Below are 26,799 nucleotides of genomic sequence, written 5' to 3' on the forward strand. Positions count from 1 at the left end.
AAGGTCCATACGTTTTCTCTTTTAATTTTTAGTGAAAGCTAAGTTGGTGAAAGTATGCTCCAGCTTTTATATCCTGCTTTAATCAACTCTATATTCTAATACATTTGTTCAGGTGCGTGTTTGTGTGTTTCAAACACCCATTGTGATGGAAAACAGAATAAAAGAGAACCACTTTTTTGGTTGTTTAATTTTGATTAACAAGTTAGCATCTAGCTTGATTATGCAACGCCAAAATTAGCTCAATACTTTTGTTTTATTTTTGTTAATATCATGTAGACTTTATTATTTTATATAAATATTGACATAAAAGTCTAGTAGTGGGTGAAAAGAAAAAGAAAATGAAAGAAAGAAAATGAATATGAAAAGGAAAAAAAGGAAAAGAAAAAGAAAAGGAGTCATAAGTTATGATTAAAGAAATGCACGGGAATGTTAAGTGCTTAATTACCCGCACGACTTCTCTCGTATTTTCTCCTTTTCTTCCTTTCTTGTTGTTAACTTTGTTCTCATTTGATTTGATATTGAGAATAGTAATTACTGTTTAGCAAGGGTTGAATTCAAAGTTTCATCATGGTTTCACATTATTATACCCAACTCAAAATCAAATTTTTGTTTGAGATAATTTCTTTCTTTTGATTATTATTATGGTATTTTTAGTGAACACATGGACTTCAACCAACTTGAAATTAAAATGTGTTATTACATATTGAACACTTGAACATTCATATGAACTGGGGTAACATTCTTAGCTCAGTGGTAGAGTGGCGTTATAGTACTTTTATTTTGTAAAAATAAGTTTGTTTTCAGCAAAAATAAAGAGATCTTTTATTTAAGATAAAACGTTTGTCCAAAGAGTTTACAAGAACACTGGCAAGTGACGTCACAAAGTTTTGTTTCAACAAGATCTCAGAAGCAACAAAGATAAAGGATTGCTACTTACTACCACTTACTAATTTAACATTTAAGTTTTTTTTCTGAGCTGGAAAGCATCATCACTGCACGCTGAGTACTTCAATTTCAAAGTCGAGAACCGAGTTAGGCTGGATTCCCCACGCTGGAAACCCACCAGCACCATATGCATAGTCCGGTGAGCACCGCATAAACAGAAGATGTTAAATAACACCATAAGATATTCCACACACACGAATGGCTTATACAGTTCTACTACAACAAGCTCAAAATGACTATCCTTAGAGACAATAACATGCTTTTAAGACAGACGCAAAGCTTTAGAATTCATGAAGCAAGCAAATATGTTTTTCATGACGACATCACAATAGTTAACAAGAAAAGACAAACACACATATCCATTTTATTAGCAACATTGTGTGTGAGATGATCTTTTTACCATTTCTCTATCAATTTCCTTGCAAAGCAGGCTTCCTCGCCTGAAACGTATACATCTTTTCCCAAGCGTTACCAAATATTGAAATATAGTTATAAAAACATTCAAACAGCCTTGAAAGCTAACTTCACAGATCGTAAGTACGCACCAAAACATTAGAATTGCACTATTGCATAGCTGATTTTGAATTTGCAAGCCAGACCTGTAGCTATGTTCAAGAAGAACATTGTGTCAATAAGTAGGACACTGTCAAAATTTCAGGAACGTTTAGAGCCTAAATATTCTACTATCATATGAACAAATTTATGAATTAACAATGAAACAACCTTAACCCTTTAGAATAGTAACAGTTGAGCTAATATAATCTAAATAACGTGCACATAAGCATTGGTTGAATAGCTTCCCCATCTTCTTGATTTTGTAGACTCTCTTAACATTTGTAAGTATACCTACAGCAACTACAAAAAAAATGAGTTCCTTATCGATCCAAGGGCTACAAGAACTTCGAATATAGCAATGTGTGCTGCCACATTACTTCCTCCTTTGCCAAATAGCATAAAGTTTGATATATAACAAAAGCATGTTGGTGGTTAAGATGCAAAAGATTATGTACCATGATGCAAAAAGAGTGAAAGTTTTGGCATATACATCAACAGATTCGATTCCAACAACATGAAGACTAAAGCCTACAACGAACAGAACAGAACAGAACAGAACAGAACACAGTCAATCTAAAGCAAAAGAAGAAACACTTTTCACTAAGTAGCCTTGATCTTATCATCACCAACAACAGAAAGAATGGGCAAGCTACTCAAAAACTCATCAAGCCCCTCAAAGAAGCCAATCCCTTCGATAATATTATCCACCTCCCTGTTGCTCTCCCTTCTCCCACTAACCCCACCACCCTCCTCCACGTCATTACTCAGCTCCACATTCAAATCCAACCTCCCCACGCTCTTACCTCCTCCAGCTCCACTTCTTTTCCTACTACCATTATGATGATGACTCACCGGTCTAGACACAACAACCGGTTCTTTCCCTTTCCCTTTACCAGTATCCACTGCCACCTCATCATCATCATCAGAGATTGCAACGTACACGTCATCATCATCATCCTCATCATCGTAAAAGACTCTCGGAGAAGCAGGTTCTTTCCTCTTCTTGGGGCACGCGATGAGAGGCGAGATAGGCGACCACCTGGTCCTCGTTGCTGGAGCTTGATTAAACTCACCGGAGAATCCTAACGGAAACACACTCCACGAGCAGAAGTAAACATCTTCTTCTCCTTCAACGACGACGGGAGGCTTCTGAATCCTCACGGCTTGAAACGCTCTTTTACAATCTCGACACTTCATCACGCACTCCTCGTAGTCCCTCGGGTACTCGAAGAGCACGAAGCAGTACGGACACGCCGTCCAGAAACTCCCTCCGAGTTGACTCGCTCCACCGAGTTGACTCGGCTGAAGCGCGCGGTCGTAGGACGATTTTCGAATCGGATCGGAGAGGACGCGCCAGGCGTCGGAGACGAGTTCGAAGGCCTTGTCGGCGAAGGGGAGGCGGTTGACGGAGGGGTTGAGGAGGAGAGCGAGCCTGCGGTACTGAGTCGCGACGTGCTCGGGGCTCTGAGTCAGGCGCCCGAGACGGAGGACGGAGTACCAGTCGGGGAGGTTGGAGACGGTTACGCGGATCTCTCCGGCGATGAGGATGTCGCAGATCGCGAGGATGTAGTCGGCGGCTTGGGCTCGGGTCGGGTCGGATTCGCAGGCGCGGATCGCGAAGGATTTGGCTCCGTGGAGGTCGGAGGACGCGAGTAGCTTCTCTGAGGTTACGAGCCACCGATCCGCCTCCGCTCTGTTACCGCCGCCTGCCATTATCTTCTCTCTGAGATTCGGAGATTTGAGATTTGGGTCGTCGATCTGAAATGTGTTGCAACGTTAAACCGTGATTAATCCGGTTTAGTTGGGTATTCTATGGGATACGGTTCAAACCGGGAGATTTTCTTTTTTTCGTAGAAGACCGGATTGGTTATTCTAACGTATCCCATCACTAATTCAACTAATTAATTCATGAAAATTCAGTTACTGCAATTAAATAATTTTAAAATAACCTTACTTTTTTAAATTCAGTGATATTGGAATTTTTTTTGATAAATTATTTGAAATTTATTGTTATTTTAAATTGTGAATCTTTGGAATTTTCTATTCATTCAGAGTGTTTTGGTGAAAAAAAATTATTTGAAAGTAAAAATATAAATCCAATAGTTTTAGATGAGTTTCTAAAATTGGTTAACCAGAATCATAGTAAATTCTCAATTTACCTCAGACATTTAAAATTTATTAAAAATCAAATGGTTTCAAAATTTAAATTGATACATCATCTTTAGTGTTATCAATAACAAATATATTACATAGTGAAATATTCATGTAAGCTTTTGATGATGGTACATACGACTATCCTTACCATGCCATAAGAAAATAAGTTTTATCAACTATAAAATTTGAGTTGTATAGTTGATGGTCTAAGAAAACAAATTATACCATTTTCTCGGTTCACTGTGCTTTTATAATTGCGTGTTTTAGTTAATTTATGAGTATGGTTTATAAATATCAATATAATACATTTTCGTAACACAGCAATGAAACATAGGGTCTGATTGGTAATGGCTGTAGCTTTAAAATTTTTGCTGTAGAAAAAAATCTGTAGACTTTTTGCTTTGGCTTTAGATTTTATTGCTGTAGAATTTGTGGAAAGCAGTAAAAAATTGCTTTGGATATTTGGCTCTGTAGAGCACTTGTACAGCTGTAGATTATTTTAAAAGCTGTGGTTTCAAAAAAAAAATTAAAGCTTGATTGCTCTGAATTTAGTGCTGTAGAAATAAATAGGGCTGTGGACAGCACCTACATCAACTACCAATCACCCCCATAAGTATCGATCATATAACCGGACAACCTTTAACAATCACTCCTCTAGCGGTTGGACATCTAGCTAGATCACAATGTTCACCTTGTGTACCCCACCAATCCAAACTCTTATCCTCCATCCCTACCGAGAAGTACAACAAAACCGCCATGAACGCTACACCAGCGTCCATCGCAGCTGACAGCACGTAGTTATACCTTTGCCACCAGCTTTTCCTGTACCGGAACACAAACAAGTTGAATATCGTCCCGACCAAGATCCATGAGTTGTAGTTCACCGCTGTCGCTGGTGGCATCATCGCGGTTGCTCCTAGAAGAACCGGGAGGTTCACTAGCGGAATCCAAGAACGTTTCGGAAACGCTTTGTGGCATAACCACACTATCACCGGCCCTATTGCACCACCGAGGAAGAACCAGTTCATGGCTGCGTAGTTTCCTTGAGAGCCAAAGATCCGTTTTGGTCCAACCAGTCCCCAAATGACCGATGCATCGAAGAAAACACGGTCGCCCGGACATGTCCATGGACTGTTGGGTGGTAGAAGTTCTTCTTGACATATGTTGGTAATAGTGTTTAGTTGCCACCATGCAACCGTTATGTTGATTGTTCCAGCAAGAATTGTACCGATAAATTGGACTAAGAACATGGATCTTGGTGGGATCTTCATGTAGTGACCAAGTTTGAAGTCGTTTAAGAAAGAGACAGCTTGTGCCATACTCATGTATCCATAGACTTTGAAGCATACGTTTGCAATAGGTCTTCCCGGGTAGATGATTCCCATTGCATACTCCGTTATTATATTCAACCCCGGTGTCTGCAAATTAAAACATGGTAAATTAACTTTTTTGAAAAGAGTAGATCTTTACTACTAGGAGGTCCATTAATTTTATCCACTACATCTACTATTTGTTAGTAAAATGAACATGTATCAATTGGTCAATATTGCTTACTTGGTTAGTTGTTGCGGTAATGATGCTGATGGGAAGTGTGAAGACGAAAGCCATGGCACTAGCGAACACAAGTCCCCACCAAGGCATTTGAACCTGATCGTTCAAGAAAATACATAACGCAAGAGAGATCAGAAGTGTTGCTGCCAGCATTGAGTAGAACCACCATGAAGGTATGTCTTTATATCTCTTCATTAACCTAGTATGTACATCCTCTTTGCCTTTGTACGAAACTCGAAACCTCTCGGTAATTTCCCTGGTTAATTGCATTTATTATTTAGTATAAATCAAATATTATTTTGTTAAGATGCTTATATATATACTTATACCTGCCGTAGAAGAGAGCTACATGAGTGAGTGTAGAAGCAATGGTAGCGAAACCAAGCCCATATGTCATAGCAAAGAACGTGCTCAAGTTAATCCTTCCTTGTTGCTCATACTTAGCTAAATCGAGCTCAAACTTATCATTCACGATCGCAGGGATATCGTACGTCTGACCAACCGATGTGAACAAGTGCGATGAGAATATAGGGAACCTCGTAGCGTTGTAAGCATCAAATCCCCAATAAGATAAAGGCAACACGATGTAGATCAAAAGAACATAGCCGATGAAAACATTAGCGATGGCGAAGAAGGGGCTAATGAGTGGACTGAACAAGAAGGAAGCAACCGCGGTCCAGTCTAGTGTAAAGGCTCCAAGACCGAGACCTCTCATTCCTGAACCAATCTGTTGAGCAGTGACTGATCGTGGAAATGCCCAACATATCCATGATATGCTTGTGAGTGTCGTGAAGAGATAGCCAGGGACTATGTACCATCCGAAACTGCAGACTAATGCTATTACAAAGAATTTTGCTCTCGTCATCTTTTGCTCATCCTTCTCATGCAGTGCCCTACATGCAAGTTTTGTTTTCATTTAAAATTCGGTCTTTATTTATGCCTACTAGTCAATGTGGACTCTCAACAAAGCAACTACATACTTTGCAATTTGCTGCAATATACGTGAACTGTATATATTATATATATATATATATAATATTTCTATCTATGACATCACTATATCATCAGCAAAACAATGATTAATTGAGTATCATTGAAACGATTACAAGAAACAAAAAATAAAAATAATCGTGTTTAACGTACGAACTAGATTTTGACCCGAGTTTGGAAAGCGCGGAGTTGTTGGATTATATTATAATACAAAGTTTTATTATATCGAAAAACATAATTTTTAACAGCTATATAATCTACAAATTAGTTTATTTAAGATTTTATATGTACACTTTTACGTAAGTTTCTTTTCGACATGAGAATTATATCCGGATCAAAAAAACAAACCGAACCGACCCAAAATTATAGGTTTAGTTCAGGTCTAGAGAAGATAACCTATTGGGTTTTTTTGACCCGCAGGTTTTTGTTTGAGTTCGGGTCCTACCCTAGACCCGATCATAAATATGTGTTTATTAGGTATATTTGGATATTCCGAATATGTTTCCGGTATTCTGGATATTATTTTTAAGTTTTTAGTTTACGATTAGAGTTTTGATTTCAGGTAAATTTTTCAAATTAAAAAAAAAATTGGGTATTTGGATAAAATTTTGGGTATTTTTCAGTTCATCGTGTCAGAATTTGAATAAGATTTTAAATTTTTAGGTATTTGAATTTTTTTGGAATTTGCTTGAAGTTTCAGATACTTTTCGTGTTTCGGATATTTTTCAAATTTTTCATATATTTCAAATTCTTTTAGGATCTTAAATACCCGAACAGATGTGGACCCATTATGTCCATATCAGGTCCAACAACTTTTTGATATAGATTTTTAACGTTATTGTACAAAAACATGGTTGATGAAATATTTTTCTGAGTAAAGGTATCATAAGAAATAATATTAAGATCTGTTAAAAATATTTAAAATATTGTATGTTTAGAATGATTAATGTATTATCAGAAAAATAATAAATAGTTATACATAACTCCAACAACTTTTTTATATTAGATTTTTTAAAACTCTTTCTTTTTTAATAGTATTGATTCGTTTTAAGTGAAAAGTATATAAAAGTATAATATCTAAATAAATAATTTTCAAAATCTTGAATAATCAATACTGATATCGTGAAGTCAGGTTAGCTTATATATATATGATAACCAATGAATTTTTTCATTTTTGTGAAGGTAACATGAATATTCAGAAATATCATTTTTAAATATGAAAATATTATCAAACTATAGACGGTTGAAAGTTTAGTATATGATATGAGATTTTAGTGGAAAAGTTTATATATGAGATGATTACTTTATTATAAACGAAAGAGGAAGTTAGAATGTACACATATATGTCTTGTAATTTGTCTTGCTTTAAATCATATATTATATGATAAAAGTGATAAAATAAAACATTAGTTTCAATGCTTTTACGATTAAAAATCAAAATGATAAATATAGTAATAGTAATGATTAGGATTTAGGAGTGAAATTTAAATAAATAAAAGAATTGACTAAATTACTGTTAGAGAAATATATGGTAACATATTGTTAGTATAAATTTAAGGTAAGACCAAAAAAATAATGAGTTAAATGAAAAGGTCCAAACCACTTTTATAGGTAGATTTTTTTAGACTCCTTCCCTTTTAATAGTATTGATACCAAGATTTTTTGATATCTTACTCGGATATTTACTTCGAATAATAAAATCTTGGTTTATGACAAATTATTATCTTGCTATCTATTAATTATAGGATTTGTAGATATATTAGATTGTTTCCTACTTGTAGGCAGATATCCAGTTAATGATATTTTTTATTCAATTCATATATAGTTGGGGTGGTGAATTATACACCATTCATTTTTAATAAATGATGTTTTTAATTTCTAATATAAATTTATTAATTTTTATGTTATGATCATATATATTGCACATTCTATTTTGTTGTTGGTTGATTTGTAATTTGCTGAATAATTTATGATATTTGTGTTTAGAAAATATAAAAAACTATTCTTTTTGAAGGAGTGCTTATTTTAGTAAATTTACGTCGAAACTAGTCTTCTAAATGTCTAATTAGGTTATACTAATTTTCACATTTAATGGATTTGACTCTTTGCAGCAAAACCATTCTGCGACTTAAAAGACCCAAACGTGTATTTAAGCTGTCTACATTTTAAGATGACATGTAATAACTTTGTAATCTCCCATTAACTATATGTTGAATATTAAAAATGCATAGACCTACCATGTGCAACCTCCACCACAGCCATAGATTGGACTATTAACCCATTTATTGTTATTTTAATACATTCAAAAGCTCAATTAAGACGATAACGTGTGTATGCTTTTCTACATAAGATCGAGAAATAAATGACTTATTTTCAAAATAGTAAAATATGTTATCATTATATATCAAACATGATCATCAAATGTGAAACTCAACTTGTGGACCACCAAGTGAATAGGTAAGTAAGGTCATACTTTACGTATACGTTAAAAGACCGCCATGTCTATCCGCTTTGACTCACGTGTATTCATACTTATTCACTGTATTTTGTTCTGCTTGCAAGTTGCAACCAACAAGCGTGGACCCATAAGTTTAGCTAGTGTACAACTAAAATTTTCCTATAAGATTAATATTTGGGTATTTATAATAAATTATTTTATATGAGATGCTGTTTTTGGGGAAAAGAGTTGTAGATAAGCTTGTATTTCGATACACACATTATTACAAAGAATAAATCGTGTGTTTACTTTGTCTTTAAGATTTTGAAAAGTAATCGTAAAGTTGCTTTTCTCCCCCAGATTGATGCTAATCTTAGTATCTTACCATATTATTATGTAGCTTTGTTACAAAAGGAGAAACAATTAGTTGTTAATTCAAGAATAGAATACTCACCGAAACAGGGACACTTGAACCAAAGTGCTAGGCCACCACATGTGAGCCGGTTCGACCACGTATTTCCTTAGTAAACCGGCCCACCCATATCCCAATACCTATCATTTTGTAACAAATATGAACATGAAGACGTAACTTTCTTCAACTTTACGTGATTTTTTTCAACTTGTTACTTATTTACTTACGTTTTTACTGAAGTCTTATTTGTTATAAAGATATATAACAACTTGAGAAGAAATGATTATGGTTAGGAATATAATACCTGTGTAGTGATGATGAGGAGCCAGCCAGCAATGAAAGAGATGTTTTTGCGATAGAAAGCTTTAATAATTGTGACGATACCAACCGCATAAGCCGACCCGGATCCGAACGCACTACCCGCATTAGCGAAAATCGATATCAACACATGCTCCTTCATGTTAAATGGACCGGGGTTCAACGAGAACCGGGTCGATCCAAATCCTGGTATCCCAAACTGAGTTTTGGGAAGCACCTTGGCCAAGAAATGACCTATGGGGAGTGTAGCGACTTGAACCGTGATTTGAGTGATGACAAGCGGTTCTGTCCGGTACGAGAAGAATTGGTTAAGGAAAGAGAGGAGTGCACATGAGATTAGACCCAAGAACCACATCCTAAATGTCCAAACCGGTAGTGTATGGTCGTCGGTGTTTGTCACCGTTAAACGGACTTCTTCAATCGGTGAGACGTCGTCGTCGTAAGATTCGTCGGTGGTGGCCATTCCGGTGAGGAGGGAATCTACTTGTGTTGTGTGTAAGTGAGAAAGAGATGAGAGAAAGAGAGAGCTGTAACGACTAGGAATCTTTATGTGAGACTGATAAGACCAAGGTGACCAACCTCTCTTTATAAAATAAAGATATTTATTTTTTTGTTTAAAATATATAAAAGACGATTAATGCAGTTTGATTAGTCTAATAAGAATTACTGATTGGCTCTAATGAGTCAACGCATCGTTGTGATATGATGTTTAAGCAATGAATTTAATATTGCAGTAGTGGCCGAAAAGGAGGAAAATTAAAATGTAGTTGATTCTTTGACGTATAAAGAAAATTTATGTTTTAATTTATAAGCTGGATGATTATAATCAAACAAAAAAAGTATAAAGAGTTGAAGAAACATTTCTGATGTTGATAGTCTTCTTCTTTGCATAATACGTCAATAAAACCAAGAATTGTCAAAGTCAAGCATTCACATTGTATTTGTCTACCATTAATTATGCTACATGTTTTTTTTTTTGAAGAACATTAATTATGCTACATGTTTTAGGTTTATAAATTATTGCAAGAGCAAAAATATAAACACACAAATCAACTACAGTATTTCTCATTTTCTTTATTCTTATCTGATTTGCATAAATCTATATTTGCAATGACTTTCCATGTGATAAGTTTTTTTCTTTGCCAAATAAAAACCATCACACAATTACAGAAACAAATCATTATATAACCGTAAACAAGGATGCAAGCTCTACACTGAAAGTAAATGAAACAGACAAGTGATGATGTGAATTATCTTTTTTTTTTGGGTCAACAAGTGAATTATCTATGTGGCAATCTTTTATCTTTCCATCAGGAAAAAAATAATAATACATGTTTATATATTCACTGTTTACATTATATAATTGAGAAGAGCAGGCTAAAGAGAAAATTGTGATTTTACAAAAGGCCCAGCACAACACTCTAATTAAGTCCAGATTAACCCAATAACCAAAAGCGAATCAGAATAATGTGTGGGTTTTAACTTTTAACCGAAACTCTTACCCAGGTAATTTACGTAACTTGAGTCTTCTGAACCGGTACATGAAGATTTTAGTTTGCCAAATACAGTCCAAGTTTCTACCAAATCCCGGTTTATCTATTCACATTGCTTGCTTCTAAAACCATAAACCCTTAAAGTCGCGGTTAGGGTTCTGTATTTGCTTTCGTTCTATTTTAAAGGTGTGTCCTTTTCTACGACAAAGCAAAACTCGCGGCTTTATGTGTGTTTTCACCAATGGGTAGTAGTAACAAGAAGAGAACCAACACTGATTTATCGGAGTATGTAGAGAATAAGAAGAAGAAGAAGAAACCAAAGATGAATGCTGACTATACTTCTTCCTCTTTACCCAAGCTTCCTCAAGTGATGACAGTGTACTTAAACTTAGCTCAAGCACTAGTGAATCCAAGCACTGCAGAGAGTAGCCAACAGCTTCTACAGCGGATACAGGGTGGGTATCATCCATAAGAAGATCTTCAAGAAGTCTCAGATAAAGGTGGATTTTCTTGAGGAAGTGTTTAGAAGGAGGGCGTGGATCGCACACAAGCTGTTTGGGTTTCTTGTGGAGAAGAGTTTGAATCCTAATGTTGAGTTTCGTAGAGTGGAAGCTCTTGAGTTGATCTCTGAAGGTTTGAGGTCGTTGGTTATTAATATGATGTTTGAATTGTAAGGTTGAGTTTCGTAATGATGTTTTTATTTTGGAAATATGTAAAATTAAATGTTTTTTAATTTGTGTGCTCGACTCTAAAACGATAATTAAAATGAAACGGATGGAGTAAATGTTAGGGATCGCAGTGTTGCTTCTCATACAGTCATACCATGCTCCAAGAGCGATCATGAAGTCTTTTTTTTTTCATTTTTCGCCTAACTAGCAAACGAATCTTGGGATGCGGCAAATGTAGTTGTTGGGTGTGTACTGGTGTGATGGTCTTACTCTCTCTGATTATGACAGGAAACCAAAGACATGAATGACACATGTTTTGGAAATTATGCATTCAATGATATGATTATGATACAATAATGGTTGTCGTTTTGTTAAAGAATTTTTGGAGCTAATGGGTTGACAACAATGGCGATGAGTTAGTGAAGCTGTCTCTTTCTCTCCAAAGTTCAAACCTATATAACATCCTTTCACACAACACCTGTCCCTAAGTAAGGTTTAATAGTTTTATTTCCGTGTGGTACCATCCATGAAATTTATCTACTAAAAAACCAATCAAACGAGATAACTTTTAAAAATCGTTTTTCTCTAGTTCAATTATTGAGTTTTAGATGTTGATCTTCCACAAAATATGATTCATTTTTAGTATCAGTTCTCATGTAGAGCCGATATGTTTTATATTGAATTTACAAGTCCATCCGAACAATACGTAATAATCTTGTTGACATATAGGCAAAAAGAAAAGAAAAAGTGCATGCACAAGAGACAAGGTTCATGAAAATAAGACAAGAAGTTATAGAAATTGCGGAATCAAGAACATTATAAAGAAGTAGATTAAAACAAAAAGTAAATATTATTTATGAGACATTCAAATACCAAAGTAATCTCAATTACACTATTATATGATGATGAAACTTGAAATGGTTTTAAACAATAATCTGATTACCTCATCACACTGCAGAATCTGAACTCTGTGATGAAACTTTGGGTGACATGTTCATAACAACAGGCTTACCGTCTGGTCCGGTTCTCACTTCGCTCATACCATTCACAGGTAAACCAACTCCTCCATGGTACTGTGGAGGTGGTGCCTCCGTGTAGTAAACTTGTTTCCCCATTCCTCCAGCGTAATTCACCTGAGTATACGCCGTTGTATCTGGCACTCCCACCACTTGCCGTGGCGGTGGAACCGCAGAGTACTGCGGTTGAGGAGGAGGACCTGAGGTAAAAGGCGGAGGAGGTTGCTGTTGCTGTTGTGGTGGTGCCCTTGCTCCTACTTGTGGTTGAGCCACGTTGTAAGCAGGTTGGTGCTGTTCCCTGTAAGGGTAGTAGCCACTTTGGTTGCCTTGTCCTGGAGCTATTGGTCTCATGACGCTTTGAGGTTGTTGTGGCGCGTGGTATACAGTTCCCGGATGTGGAGTCAGAGTTGGAGCCGGGGCTGGAACCATGTATACCGGCTGCTCCGGTAATCCCATTCCCGGAGCGGTTGTTGGATACACGCCTCCTGGATTACAGTGGTTTCCTTGCCAGAAGTTCATCGGAGGCGCTTGTGTACTGTTTTGTGGAACCGTCGTATGCGGCGGCGGTGCGTACGGCGGAGAGAAGATTAAACCGTCTTCACTCTTCCTTCTATAAACAGCTTCTTGTTGCTGAAGTAACTGTTCTTGATCCCTAACTTGCATCCTCTGAAACTCAAGCATTTGATTTTGCATCTCCGCCGCGTGATCCGGTTGAACCACCGGCGTATGAGGCTCGAGCACCACCGGTGCCGCCGGTGGCGGCGGCGGAGCTACAACTTTCTCCGTCTCAAACAAAAAATCCGCACTATTCAACGGACCGGTTACGGTTTTCTCCGGTTCAGACCGGTTACGAACCGTATTCAACGCCTCAACGAACCGATCACGATCCGAGTGACTAGACCCCTCCGATCCAAACCCACCGGAAGAAACCGGGAAGAGGAACAAACGCATCCTCGCCGGTTTAGACGACACACGAAGCAAGCGATCGTACTCATGCATCATGTGCTCAAGATCATCATCGTTAGTAACGGAGATCAACGCGTCAAGATCCTCTCCCGGAAGCTGATACTTAAACAAAACATCTCCAACGCCGCCGCACACGGCGGAGAGCTTGGAGGCCAAGACGGGGAATCTGATCCCGCGATCTACGGAGAGAATCTTGGTCTCTCCGTTAACGTAAGTAAGCTGGTTATCGTGAGGACGTGGCTGAATCTTGCCGCCGTAGCTGCACATGAACCTCACTTTGTAGCTCTGGTGGTTGTGATCATCCCATGGCGGAGGGTTATCGAAATCGATCTCGCGAGGAGATGAGTCGGTTGAGTCGGGATAGGAGTTGTAAGAGAGTTTCTCCATCTATTAGTTAAAAGTGTGTTCTGTCTTAAAATGATTTTTGTTATGGTTTTTGTTATATGATGGGTGAAACGGTGGTGGTGGTGGTGGAGTTGGAAAATGATAACATGATAGGACGTTGTGGTACGTGAACTTATTGCTCTATTACACGTGGTTTGTCAGAGTTTATGAGTTTAAGGAGTTGATGTGTGACTGTCTTGTGACGTTACTCATGGATTAATATGACTTTTTGGAACTCTATGCTGGGGTCCAGCTAACTAGTGTGTTTGATATTTCTACGCTGAAGAAGACCAGCTTTTCTTTTCAATAAAGAAGTTAATCACTACGTTGTATTTTATAAGCAAGTACTAAGTACGTACTATTTTAAGGTTTAATATTCTAAGTCATAAAGTAAGATTTGTAGAAGAAGATATGAAAAAATCTAAATAATTAGGTCATTGTCCTTGATCTTTATCCCCATCAGTCTTAGTTTTATTTTGTTAACAAGTACTACTAAGTTATTGGGTTCTTTTTTTTTGGGTGAGTTAAAGTTTAGTTGAATTAGTTCTGTTTTTATATGGTTTATAGTTATCAGATTTTTATTCCCTTGATTTCAAATAAAAGAAACAGATTTAATTAAAAATAATTAACAAGAAAGATTGAAAATACTAAACCAAATCTTGTATCCTTAAAACTGATCTTTTTATTTCTTGCCATCGAAAATATAATTGTAAAAGGGCCTAACACTCATCTTTTGTTTACTGATCTATGCATATCAATGGGGGATAAACTTTATACCTACCTAACAAAAGAAGATATTAACATTGTCACTGTGTATTCACCTTCTTACTTTCTTATTATACCATATATTGCCAACTTGCACCTTGTTATAAAAGTGGTTAAACTGTTGTAATTATTCTAACTTATATCAGACGTATCTCACCAGCATGCTGGATGTTATCATGATGGTATACATGATTTCTTTTATCTTTGAAGTAGCTTAGTTTTTCCTTATAAACAGCATGGTCACAATCAAATGCAAAACATGTGTGAGAGAGTAATAATTAGGCCTTCTTCCAAGATTATGTACACTATTCATGTGAATACAATGTTGATATTTTAAAGTCAAAATCATTGTAGTTGGTCAAAAAAGAAGAAGTCAAAATTATTGTTTTAATATATTTTTGCATCCTATCACCAATGACTTCTTTAAATTAGAATATCCATCTGATACATGGGCTTAATAGTCGTAAATGATGTTGCTCGATCAAGTCGTGTCTCGTGATCTTTGGTTGATTATGTCAACCAACAATATTATGGCAAATTTTCTTATAGCGTAACAACCAATTAATTTTCCATCCAAGAACTTTGCATTTCACTATTGATATACAACATAGTCGCACTATTTGATTCTTCTAGATAGCTGAACATGCTTATGACTTATGAGCTCTGAATAAGTAAAAATCACAGTTGGTTATGTAGTAGAAATGTGAAAACAATAATTAGGGGAAGAAAATAGAATTTTACACAATAAAGGGGACCGTTATGTCAATTTGAGAATATCGTTAGACTTGTTCAGCATTTCGAGACAAAATCAATATACAAATCTAGTACAAGCAACCATTCAAGTTTCCAACAAACTTCACCGGTCATCCGCACGGCCTCTTCAAATCTGTGTCAGCTTCATTAACTAATCACCGCCAAATCAGATCAACCTTCTCAGGTTCTTCTTTGACTTTTGCAATCTATATATATCTTCCATGGCCATTGTTCTGATTCTGGTCTCTGAATCTTCTGACGTGTGATCTAACGTCTTAATTTATTTCTTGTCTGATAAGATGGGTAAGTTTAAGGTCATGAAACCGGTGAACGAGGTTGATGTCTCTTGTGTCAAATATAAAGAAGAAGACATCAAAGGTTCGTTAATATTATAATGCTGATCTGGTTCTATACGTTACACGAGTTTCAGACACATGTCTTAACATGGTTTTTTGTAACGTCGCAGCCCCTCATTTGACTGGCTTCTTGTTCAAGTTGTTTGTTAAGATGCTTGAAGCACCACTTATAGGCTCATTGATTGTAGAGACATTGAAGAAGAACAATGGCATGACCCAGGTCTGTTTTTTTTATCAGACTCACTTTATGATAACTGAATAGTTACACATGTGCTTTTTCCTTGTTGCGACTTGCAGATTTTTCGCAACACAGTGATACCAGAAGAGCCCATGTTTAGACCTGTGTTCCCATCTCAAAGTATATTCTTATCTTACAAGTGGTTTTATCATTCATATGTTGTATACTTACACATGACTTGTTCTGAGATTTTGGGGGCTATATACAACTTAGCAATGATTTATATTTAAAAAATTTATACAAATTTGAAGGTTTATATATATGTAACTTAAAAAAAAAAACTTTGGAGGCTATAGGCTAATGCTTCACTAGCTTATGTTCAAGACAGGCTCTGTACTTACATGGAAAACTCTGTAATCATTACATAAACTTATCATTGTTTGAACTTAGAACCGGAGGTTGATGTTGTCCTTGTTGGAGAAGATGAAAGCCCTCTAAACAGATTAGAAACAGCCTTGAAGTGTCTTCCTCAGTATGATCCTTCTCTTAGCTTCCAAGCAGATTCAGGCTCATCCTTTCGTTACTGGAAGATACGTGATTACGCTTATGCTTATAGATCTAAGCTAACAACTCCATCTGTGGTTAGTCATCTTAATTTTCAAAAAAAATTACTGTTTTTATTTTGGTGCATATCAAAAAGCCTTGTTGCTGATTTGCTAGGTAGCAGAACAAATAATCTCAATCATAGAGGAGTTTAAGTATGACAAGTCTCCAACACCGTTTTTGATTAGCTTTGATGCTAATGAAGTCAGAAAGCAAGCTGAAGCTTCTACACATAGGTTTGAACAAGGTAATGTTGCAGACTAAGAGATCTATTTATTCTGGTATGTGTATTAATCATGTTGAATGTGAGTTGTGTAGGACATCCAATATCCATTTTAGATGGAGTTTTTATAACAATCAAGGATGATATTGACTGTTTACCGCATACCACAACGGGTAAGTAGTGTCATTCTTATGTTTCATTTAAAAGACTTAAAGATATAAGAGACCTTTTATAGGAATTTTGCATCTATAGGTGGAACAACATGGCTACATGAAGAGCGTTCTGTAGAGAAGGACTCAGTGGTTGTTTCAAGACTTCGAAGTTGTGGTGCAATCTTACTTGGGAAGGCTAATATGCATGAGTTAGGAATGGGGACTTCAGGGAACAATTCAAATTATGGGTAAGCAACACAGCACAGAACACAAATCTTACTTGTAAACTGTTTTGTTACTTCAGTGTGTTTCTTGCAGAACAACAAGAAACCCACATGCACCTGAAAGGTACACAGGCGGATCTTCTTCAGGTTCAGCAGCTATTGTAGCCTCTGGACTATGTCCAGCTGCTTTAGGAACAGATGGTGGAGGTATCATCAAAGTTATCTTGATTTTGTTTGATCTTTCGTTGTATGCTTTACTTGTGTCTGGAAATGCAGGTTCTGTTCGCATCCCTGCATCACTCTGTGGTGTAACTGGACTGAAAACAACATATGGTCGGACAGATATGACGGGGTAAGAGTTAAGAGAATCAAGATACTGAAACAGAACAACCATCTGAACTTATGTGTATGGTTTGTCATATCTACAGGTCACTATGTGCAGGTGGAACAGTGGAAGTTGTTAGTCCACTTGCTTCATCCCTAGAAGATACTCTATTGGTGTAAGTTTTTTTTTTCTTTCTTGACCCTAGGATTAGTCTAGTGAATGACCATATTGTTTCAATCTTTAAATCTTTGTAAAGCAGTCAACAATAGTGAGTGGAGGTGCAACACAAAAGTAAAACTATTCAAAGCAAAACACACATGTACCACCATTTCAGATGTTCGATTTTTGGATTAAACCTGGATTTTTTTTGGCTAATCTGCCTTTGTGTGTTACTCAGGTATGCAGTGATATTGGGCTCTTCATCTGCAGATAGACTTAACTTGAACCCGGTACGTTGTGTTCCTATGTAATCAACTGAACATGGCTAGTATTCTTGCAATGTGTTCCTTATGACTTGGTGTTTGAAATTATTCTGCAGACACCACCATGTCTTCCCAAGTTATTATCTCACAATGGAGGCAATGCTATTGGATCTCTAAGGCTAGGGAAATATACAACGGTGAGTTTTTGATTCAGAGTGAATATTTAGAAAATCTTCCAAATATTTCTAATTGTTTAGTCTATTATTTTTCTCGGGCATTCAAAGACTAAACGTGCATTATCATAGCTTCCGATACATCAGTTTTCTGTCCATGATAGTTTAACTGAGTTGGATTTTGCTACTTCAGTTGTATATAGTGCATTGTTTTTTTATTTAATGCAGTGGTTTAATGATGTTCATTCAAGTGACATCTCTGACAAATGTGAAGATATTCTTAAGCTCTTATCGAACAATCATGGTTGCCAAGTAAGCTGATCATTTGAATAAGGTTTATCTATCAATAATATAGTTTCATCTAAAACCTCTATATGGTGTACTATTGCAGGTAGTGGAAATAGTGGTTCCTGAACTGGAAGAAATGCGTGCAGCTCATGTTGTGTCGATTGGGTCTGCAACACTGTGTTCTCTTACTCCTTACTGTGAGGCTGGGTATGTCTTTAAGCTTTTGTTCTTATATCAGTAGCTTTGGTCTAAATCATTCTCTTCATTGTCTTATGTTTCAGGAAAAATCCAAAGTTATCTTATGATACTCGTACTAGCTTTGCGATCTTCAAGTCATTCTCTGCTTCAGACTATATTGCTGCTCAGTGTCTTAGGTAAATTAAGTTTTATACAACCATTCTCTCTATAGTGGATGCTTGCTTGTATAAACTTCTTTGTTACAGGAGAAGGTTGATGGAGTATCACTTGGATATTTTCAAAAACGTTGATGTTATTGTGACGCCTACATGTGGGTACGTAAAAATATTCCATGCAACACAACATTTGCTTCCAAATGTCTTCAGATACGTTACTTCTATATGAATTCTGGAGTCATGTTGTTTTGTACAAACAGTATGACGGCTCCTTTGATACCCCCTGAGGCTGTGAAAAATGGAGAAACCAATTTTCAAGTGGCAGGTTTGTCAGACAAAATACTTAAACTTCTTCACTTTTGGTGTTACTTTCTCTGTCTTATTCAGGTGTATAAGAGTTTACAACTTCTGATATGAAGATTGCTTCTCATTTTTTTTTTCAGCTTATCTAATGCGGTTTGTTGTAGCTGCAAATCTCCTGGGCTTCCCTGCCATATCTGTCCCTGTAAGCAATGTTTTTATAGTAGTACACTTGGACCTATCATGTTTTCATTCTTGCAATAATCATTTTATCTTTACAACTAAACTCACGTGACAACAAAAACGTAGGTTGGGTATGATAAGGAAGGGATGCCAATAGGATTACAAATAATGGGAAGACCTTGGGCTGAAGCTACCGTCCTTGCTTTAGCTGCTGCTGTTGAGGTACACACACTCTCTCTCTTTCCCCTTCTCTCTGTAATGGTCACTAAAACGGGGTCTTGTATATATTGTGGTGTATATCACTCAGGAGCTGGCTCCAGTTACCAAGAAACCTGCTATTTTTCACGATGTTCTCAATACCAACAGAATCCATAAGGAAAAGTGAAAAGGCAAAGAGTTTCTCTCTGAATGGGATATTTGTCTGTGGTTACATTTTGATTAATTGTGTTTATTTTTCAGGTTAAACATGATATATTTTATAAGATAAGTGGGGGTGTTCTTGTATTTACCTCGTACATTGACTATGACTCATTATTATAAATCTCAGTTATACAAGTGTGAATAAATGTTGCATCTCTAAGAAGATACCAGAAGGCACCATTTTTACCTTTTAACATTATCATCCATGAATTATCACTTGAAGTCTCAGTTAAGCAAAGATAAATCAAGTTTGTCACGAATTATCTTTAAGACTAATATGAAGAGTGGCATACAAGATGAATATACAACAATGTAACAGAACCAATCATTCACCTTTGGTGTTATTCTCTGCAACAGCATCACTATGAAGATCAAAATCCCCTTTGAGATCTTTCCCGGATAATCAGTCACTGAAACTTCTGATCCCAACATACTGCGCATTTAGACATGAAAAACATTACACTATAGTGAATGCTCTGTTTCTAGCCTATGTTAGTCCAAATCTACATCGAAAGGTTTATGCTTTGAGTTGTTGTGAACTAGTCAGAACCAGTTCTTGACTTGTGTTAAGTTTGCTGAGTTGTAGCATTGGTAGGTTGTTTTGAAAATAGTCAAGAGTCTTGTGAGGAACTTTAATTCATTGCAAATGTCATTAAAAAAAAGCTATCTTGGAGTATTTTGGGAATGCTCTGTTTTTGGCCAATGTTGGTTGTGAATCCCTTTGATCAATCCCTTGCCATAAAAGCTATCTTGGAGTATTTGGGAATGTTCTGTTTCTTGCCTATGTTGATTGTGAATCTCTTTGATCAGCCATTGATGCTAAGACCTAGACAGCTTGATTTTTGGTTTGATCCCAGGAACAACGGAGTGAACAAAGAAGCAGATGCTCATCCTGCTATCTTGTTAGGGAAACAGGACGCAGTGTCTTTATGGGGACAAGGTTTGAACATGCAAAATGACAGAATAACTCATTATAAGGGTAGTGTAAATCAATTTATATGGGGACAAGGTTTGAAGAAGGAAGCATGCAAAATGCAATTATTTTTTATAACTAAAATGCAATTACTTGCACTAAACGTACACTAAAAATGACAGAATAACTCATTTTTCATAATATTCCTTTTGTACACATGTTTGATCATTATACGGGTAGTGTAAATCAATTTATTCTCAGCTCTTATTTAGATTTAGTTTGATGAAGAAATTGATTCTTATAAAAATAGAGAAGAACAGAGAGCAATAGAAAATAAATAATTGGTGCTACATAGATTGATAAATAAATTGATCCTTTTCTACAACAATGAATCGATCCTTTCTAAAAGTAGTTTCAGAGAAAAGTGGAGGTTAATATAAAATAAATAATTGGTGCAAATTTATAGTTTGGTGAATATATTAATCCTTTCTAAAAATAGATCGAGAAAAGAGGAAATCAATTTGAAAAAAAAAAACCATTCGTCGCCTCAAATTCAGTTCAATTTTGACTTTCTTAACATCTATATAAACCAAGTTCTCCTAGAAAGCATATACAGAAGAAAAAAACCTCAAAAAAACAAAAAATAATATTAACAATAAGAATAAATATTTTCTTGTTTATATTAAGTATCTCCAAGGAAAAAATGGGAAGAATCTCATTAGCAGTATGTTTAGTGTTACTTGTTGCATTAAGCAATGTATATGAAACACAAGCTCAAGCTCAAGCTCAAGCTCAAGCTCAAGGGAAGACATTCTCCGTACTCGATTATTTGGCTCTCTTTCCCAAAACGGGCAAAGAGTTTGCGCCTTACGCTTCCAAAGGTTTACTAGATTTCGTAGGTGCCTTGGAGGGTAAGTCTCCCACGACCGTAGAGTTCAAGAACTTCTTCACAAATCTGAAAGGTTACATAACGAGTTGCTTTCAACCGGCACCACCCGGATCAGTCAAATCTGACCAGCTCTTCACGGCTATTTCTGCATTGAAGGGTTCCCAAACCGGAACATCAGTAAGTTTTCATTAGTTAAAAATGTTCTAAAATTCGGTTTTGGTGGGCTAAGCACCCGTCTAGGCGGCAAATCGATAATAACCGAAATGAATTTTCTAGATACTCTTTAAAAAAAAAAAAAAATCGTTATAAGCAATATCTAGACATTTGCTTAGGCACTAATCTTCTATAAAATGTCTAACTAATTACTAGCAATTTTTGAAAAAGATTGTGTGTGTATGTTTTATGTGATAGTTTGATTCATGGAGGTTGATAGAGGCCTTGGTTTCAATGGAGAAGCTTTCTACTGAGATGAAGACAAGCACTTCAAATGTAATGCCTGATCCACAATGGGATAGGTTGTCCGGGTCTATGTTCGAATGGGTCGGAAGGATTGGTCTATTTGTGAAGGCGGTCTCCGAGATAAATGGCAAACCAATCGAGCTAAAACAATTTGATATTGATTATACCGACCCTACATATGCATCTCTTTCTAAGCAATCTAGCGTTCGTCAATCAACATCACCGTTCTCGTTACCTTTCTATTTACGAAACATTCCCAAAACGGGCAAAGATGTTGAGCCATTCGCTTACACAGGCATGCAAACCTTCTTACTTGACCTAGAAACTAGGTGTCTTGCAAACAAAGATTTCAAGGAGTTCTTTGTTAAGCTGAATGACTACATGGCCAGCTTCAAGACTGTATCACCTGATACGTATTCAATAGAGAGCGATAATATTTCAACTCAAGCTATGCACCTATTCTTAGCTTTGTCTCCATTGGATGGTACCCAAGTTGGAAAATCAGTAAGTGTTCATTCCCTTAGACACTTCCCTTGATGATTCAAAAGTTTTAACCACTAGACCAACTCCACGTTCGTTAGTTATAGATTTTTTTTTAAAATATATGAGCATGTTCTTTACATTCTTTTGTTTTTAATGATAATAGGATCCGTGGAAGCTGGTTGATGGGTTGGTGACAATGGGAGATGCTTTGGTTGAGATAAAGAAGAGTGGTCCGGGTGCGATAACGTTTGAACAAAGTAAGGAACTGACATCGGCCATGGTGAAATGGGGTCGAGCAGTAGGTGAATTCGTGAAGGCAGCTTCTGCTAAGAAAGGAGTAACTATGGATATATCATTTGAAAACTATGCCAGCTCTAATGCTTCTCCTACTAAAGCAGCAGCTGGAAACGGTGGAAATATCCCCACAGGACAATCAGCAAAGACTAAAGCTTAGTGTACTTCTTCAAGCAAGACGATTGAGATTTTTCATTTTCTTTTCTTTCTTATTTTTATTATTCAAACAAGAAAAAATTGCAGAATGTGAGAGATGATTTGAATAAAATATATGTTTCAAACATCTCGTCCTAAAATGTATTAGGATATGATTATAAATTTTGTAAATTACATCATTATAAACTACATTTCAACAATTGTTATTTTTCCAAGTGAGCTGTTTCTTGATTTATGGTTGGGAATTAGCTTGGCCAAAAATCCAGAAACTGAGATCCAAACCGAAATTTTTGAATCCAAATCCGATCCAAAGTGTAAGAATATTTAAATAGATTCATTATTTCTACTAGTAATTTACTTGTTTAGCGGGTACCATCTCAGTTTTTGTTATTGATCCAAACAAGTAGAAATAATGAAATATACTAGTGAACTCCTAACTAAATATTGTATGATACGGTACATTATAACACCAAAGGTTTCGTGGTGTAGTTGGTTATCACGTCAGTCTAACACACTGAAGGTCTCCGGTTCGAACCCGGGCGAAGCCATAATCGTTTTTATTTACTCTATTAATTGTGAATCAATGATTTGTTTATTCACTAAACGTTCTCATTTCTTCCCTCTGTTAGATATAGTTTTCACGGACTCTCAGTTAGGTCGTTTACTTTCTTTATGCGTCTTTGTTCAGTCATGATCTCAGCAGGTGATCACCAGTCTTTGCAAACGGGACAGCAAAATGTGTCGGCAAATTCACTTGAATGGTAATTACATCCGCAACTTAGTAGAGCATAGACCGATTCATAGTAGACGATGTAAGGAAACTGTTAAGTCTAGTAAGATCATTTTACTCTAAGAACAGTCATATTTTGATTCCTGTTTCATCATCTCATGTAGTCTGGTATTGTCATTGTCTCATACGTTCACTGATGTTGATACCGGATTTGTCACACAATCCTTCCCACCAACAGAACAAGTTGATTAATGGTTCGGCAAATCTTGGTTTAGAAGAAACGGTGTGACGTTTGGACCGACTTAAGATCGAAGTGGTTAAAAGACTTGTTCAGAGATTATTGAATGAATCAAGATCATTATATTTAACTAAAAGATATACACATTCCAAGAATTAAGGAAGTCAAAGCTAAAATAAAGGAACACGTGCAACATCATACCGAGTTCGACGGTGGCGAGCTCCTCTTATAAAAGACAAAGACGTAGCTCTCGAGGGGGGTGGGGAGGCTATTTTCAGAGAGCTCTCATAAGAAAAAAGATACATAAATAAGAGAAGGTATAGTATTAGAAGAAGAAGGATAAACGACCATAATACTTATAATCACTTCCATGATTATCGAATCATTATGTTTCAATCTTATGGACCACAACGAGGAACCTAGATCATGCTTATGGCACGAGCTCGTAAATACGATGCCATTTACACAAAGCCAATGTCTCACACAAGACCAATGAAACCAGACGAACCCGGAGTCTCGCTCGAGACTGATGAAACCGACATCTCATTCGAGGTGATGAAATCGAACTACGTTAAGACTTGTCTCGTCGAGGGTACGTAGACAGCTCGGAATCGAGTTCAGTCACAGTCCTTCTCTCTCCCGATGTCTCTACGCTATTTGGCATACAAATATAGTTCATTTTTATCGACTCATACATGATTACATCGTTGTGTTCTGAGGATATTGTTGTCCATGTTATTTATTCCCTAATTGTTTTCATTTAAACACTACAAAATACTTAGTGTAAATTTTAGGATCTAAACTTAGGCTTCTAACTCTGAACTTTGTAGAAATAAATCATAACTGTTGTAAGGCAGCTATCAGCTAAGCAGCGTGCAGCAAAGTCGCCAGATGTAAAGTTAATGCCTAGTTAATTTATTTACATCAAGAAAAGTAAATGACAGAAAAAGTTAAGCCTTGAAAGGTAACATTTGCTTCTTTTTTTTACTTGATTAGAGTATTCTTACAATGTTTGGGTAACCTTATCTTAGATATAAAAAGAGAGAAAGTCACACTTACACACACGTTTTAGATTCGAATTGGATTGTAATATCTTTAATCTTTCTAAAATTGTCAAAAAATCTGTTCTCATGATTAGACATCAAAGACTTGAAGTTGCAACTGCACGTGTTATTTAATTACCTCATTCTTAGAAATTGCAACTGTTGTTTTAACTTCCTAGAAGCTTGAAAGTGATTCTTAATGGGACATCACTACTCAGGCCTTAGCACTAGAAGTCGTACGTGTTACATTTTTTCGACGCCAAAATCATATTGTAGCAGCATTTTGCTTGTGGACTTTGTCATATTATACAGTCATCAGGTTTTGGTGGTTACTTTTCCTTTTCCAGATATTTAATTTTTCTCCTTTTAATTTTTGGGGTAAAACTATATGTTGGGATTTAGCAGATAAGAGAGAGTCTTGTCTCATGTTATATTTCCTTTTATCTTCATATGAATGCTTATTGTTTACAGTAGTGTAATAATTGGTAGGTCTTACCAGGAGTGGGAGTAGTCAAATCTTTTGGATACTTGATGAGATAAAAACAGAATGTTATTCATACTACTTCCACTAAAAAGCTTTTATGTGTTGCATTCGACTGAATCAGTACTTTGATATATCGGGGAAGACACCAAAGCTTTGTTGTTGCAGTTTCTTCTAATTGTATATTTTGAGGGTGTCTGAATTTGAAAATTGACATATAATATTTAAAGAAGACTATAATTGTTCGAAGACCAAACGGCGTTTTCTTTGGCTTCGAATGTTACGAATCACCATGTTCCGCACCGCAGTTAACAGTAACAAAAATCTCTACATATACCATATATCTATACGTTTTTATAACTGTTAAAATCGCACCACAGTTAAACCGCTTGTCATGCACCGTTCAAACCGCACAGTTATCATTCAGAGCCTTTATCTTTTCAAAGAACCTCTCAATTTGCCAAAAAGAAAAAAGAAGAAGGTTTTGTGGCAAACTCACAATTTTTTTTTTTTTTTGGAACACTGCAAACTCACAATTAAATGATTTTTTCTGGTGTAAAAAAAATGATTTTTTTTCTTTAACTTTCCCTACTTTCAACACATCTCTATCGCAATTTTATTCATTAATCCATTGTGTAGTCATCGCATGTATTACGAGAAGTAAAGAAACGATGGTCATGCACTCATGCTACAGATAAAGTTTTAAGAAGAAATTAAAGATAAGAACGAAGGCTTTTTACAAACAGTAATGATGTAAAAGAGATAGAACAAGAAGATGTGGGCATGTGAGTATAAAGACATGGACAAGTTTGACTTTGACCTTTGCCTAACTTCCATTTGTGTGATGGTTAGTTGGTTACGTCTACTGCACACAACAATTAGCCGAAACTATATTCAATCTCCTCTCCCCTAATCTCATCTACTATATATTAATTAAAAGTTTAATCCAATAATTTATAATAATTAGCATCGCTAATTAAGATTGAGTTGATTCATTGCTTACCATAGTTCAGTATTTCTCCATTATTAACACCACGTAGTCCATGTTAATCTTTTTTTGGTAAAGAATATTACGAATATTTTAGCAAAAAAAAAAAAGAATATTACTCGAAGACATTAACGCAATTTTTCATTTGTCATATTTGTTTAAATCCTAGTACTTTTTAAGTTTCTTTGCTTCTGCCTTATGTTAATTGAGTCATATCAATAAGAGCATCTCTAATTTTTCTATATTTTCTAAAAATAGAATCATTCTATTACAAAAGTATACACAGCATTAAATGCATCTCTATGAAAGAGTTCATCTATTATAAAAGAAAATATAAAAATAAATTGGAAATAATCTAATTATTGGCTAATATTATACATATTATTAATTTGAGCTCAATAGCTTTTATTTGAAATCAAATTCTTTATGAAGTTGTAAAAATATAAAATGCTTTTTTGCAAGAGTGATAGTTTTGCTTTCCAAGTATTCTTGAATCCTAATGGGGTATTTTTCATTGT

The 26,799-nt window shown here is 35.9% G+C and overlaps 5 protein-coding genes, 1 long non-coding RNA gene and 1 other non-coding gene across 8 annotated transcripts; 4 read left to right on the forward strand and 3 right to left on the reverse strand.

Moving 5' to 3' along the window:
- Window positions 1–1,932: 1,932 nt before the first annotated feature.
- On the reverse strand, window positions 1,933–3,330 carry LOC106404838. Its single transcript, XM_013845502.3, has one exon. It carries the CDS (start codon window positions 3,211–3,213, stop codon window positions 2,101–2,103), a length of 1,113 nt encoding a protein of 370 aa, XP_013700956.1. The 5' UTR covers window positions 3,214–3,330; the 3' UTR covers window positions 1,933–2,100.
- Window positions 3,331–3,715: 385 nt separating this feature from the next.
- Window positions 3,716–4,489, forward strand: LOC125604724. Its single transcript, XR_007336414.1, has 2 exons — window positions 3,716–3,989; window positions 4,269–4,489. It is a non-coding gene; the product is annotated as an uncharacterized LOC125604724 (long non-coding RNA).
- On the reverse strand, window positions 4,149–9,932 carry LOC106404826 (oligopeptide transporter 4). The gene is made up of 5 exons (XM_013845494.3): window positions 9,349–9,932; window positions 9,087–9,184; window positions 5,535–6,098; window positions 5,209–5,461; window positions 4,149–5,072 (listed from the first exon to the last, which is right to left on the reverse strand). The coding sequence occupies exons 1-5, from the start codon at window positions 9,823–9,825 to the stop codon at window positions 4,275–4,277; spliced, it is 2,190 nt and encodes a 729-aa protein (XP_013700948.1). The 5' UTR covers window positions 9,826–9,932; the 3' UTR covers window positions 4,149–4,274.
- A 2,422-nt stretch (window positions 9,933–12,354) lies between these two features.
- Window positions 12,355–14,072, reverse strand: LOC125604722 (leucine-rich repeat extensin-like protein 3). Its single transcript, XM_048774922.1, has one exon. It carries the CDS (start codon window positions 13,890–13,892, stop codon window positions 12,471–12,473), a length of 1,422 nt encoding a protein of 473 aa, XP_048630879.1. The 5' UTR covers window positions 13,893–14,072; the 3' UTR covers window positions 12,355–12,470.
- A 1,381-nt stretch (window positions 14,073–15,453) lies between these two features.
- LOC125604723 (fatty acid amide hydrolase-like) lies at window positions 15,454–19,787 on the forward strand. Of its 2 annotated transcripts, XM_048774924.1 has the most exons (21): window positions 15,454–15,591; window positions 15,707–15,785; window positions 15,874–15,983; window positions 16,061–16,121; window positions 16,392–16,582; window positions 16,662–16,791; window positions 16,863–16,940; window positions 17,020–17,167; window positions 17,238–17,350; window positions 17,420–17,495; window positions 17,572–17,643; window positions 17,866–17,917; window positions 18,007–18,087; window positions 18,292–18,375; window positions 18,455–18,558; window positions 18,633–18,725; window positions 18,795–18,863; window positions 18,965–19,029; window positions 19,148–19,209; window positions 19,314–19,409; window positions 19,495–19,787. In XM_048774924.1, exons 2-21 carry the CDS (start codon window positions 15,707–15,709, stop codon window positions 19,570–19,572), a joined length of 1,842 nt encoding a protein of 613 aa, XP_048630881.1. In that variant the 5' UTR covers window positions 15,454–15,591; the 3' UTR covers window positions 19,573–19,787. The 2 variants fall into 2 exon arrangements, with proteins under 2 accessions (XP_048630881.1, XP_048630880.1); XM_048774923.1 differs by lacking the exon at window positions 15,454–15,591 and having other exon boundaries at window positions 15,630–15,785; window positions 19,495–19,786.
- Window positions 19,788–21,144: 1,357 nt separating this feature from the next.
- On the forward strand, window positions 21,145–22,977 carry LOC106415402. Its single transcript, XM_022709525.2, has 3 exons — window positions 21,145–21,586; window positions 21,821–22,372; window positions 22,515–22,977. Exons 1-3 carry the CDS (start codon window positions 21,224–21,226, stop codon window positions 22,803–22,805), a joined length of 1,206 nt encoding a protein of 401 aa, XP_022565246.2. The 5' UTR covers window positions 21,145–21,223; the 3' UTR covers window positions 22,806–22,977.
- Window positions 22,978–23,275: 298 nt separating this feature from the next.
- Window positions 23,276–23,349, forward strand: TRNAV-AAC. The gene has a single exon. It is a non-coding gene; the product is annotated as a tRNA-Val (tRNA).
- The last annotated feature ends 3,450 nt before the right edge of the window (window positions 23,350–26,799 follow it).

This window comes from Brassica napus, unplaced genomic scaffold (assembly GCF_020379485.1).
Source record: "Brassica napus cultivar Da-Ae unplaced genomic scaffold, Da-Ae ScsIHWf_605;HRSCAF=898, whole genome shotgun sequence".
NCBI lineage: Eukaryota > Viridiplantae > Streptophyta > Magnoliopsida > Brassicales > Brassicaceae > Brassica > Brassica napus.

Excerpts from the sequence above, each read along its gene's own strand:
- LOC106404838 (XM_013845502.3), bottom strand. The coding sequence starts at position 3,213 with ATGGCAGGCGGCGGTAACAGAGCGGAGGCGGATCGGTGGCTCGTAACC.
- LOC106404826 (XM_013845494.3), bottom strand. The coding sequence starts at position 9,825 with ATGGCCACCACCGACGAATCTTACGACGACGACGTCTCACCGATTGAA. Across the intron at positions 9,185-9,348 it reads TCCTCATCATCACTACACAG|GTATTGGGATATGGGTGGGC; the intron begins GTATTATATTCC and ends ACAAAATGATAG. Across the intron at positions 6,099-9,086 it reads GTTCAAGTGTCCCTGTTTCG|GGCACTGCATGAGAAGGATG; the intron begins GTGAGTATTCTA and ends ACTTGCATGTAG.
- LOC125604722 (XM_048774922.1), bottom strand. The coding sequence starts at position 13,892 with ATGGAGAAACTCTCTTACAACTCCTATCCCGACTCAACCGACTCATCT.
- LOC125604723 (XM_048774924.1), top strand. The coding sequence starts at position 15,707 with ATGGGTAAGTTTAAGGTCATGAAACCGGTGAACGAGGTTGATGTCTCT. Across the intron at positions 18,559-18,632 it reads ACTCCTTACTGTGAGGCTGG|GAAAAATCCAAAGTTATCTT; the intron begins GTATGTCTTTAA and ends CTTATGTTTCAG. Across the intron at positions 19,410-19,494 it reads CTTTAGCTGCTGCTGTTGAG|GAGCTGGCTCCAGTTACCAA; the intron begins GTACACACACTC and ends TATATCACTCAG.
- LOC106415402 (XM_022709525.2), top strand. The coding sequence starts at position 21,224 with ATGGGAAGAATCTCATTAGCAGTATGTTTAGTGTTACTTGTTGCATTA. Across the intron at positions 21,587-21,820 it reads GTTCCCAAACCGGAACATCA|TTTGATTCATGGAGGTTGAT; the intron begins GTAAGTTTTCAT and ends TTTATGTGATAG. Across the intron at positions 22,373-22,514 it reads GTACCCAAGTTGGAAAATCA|GATCCGTGGAAGCTGGTTGA; the intron begins GTAAGTGTTCAT and ends TAATGATAATAG.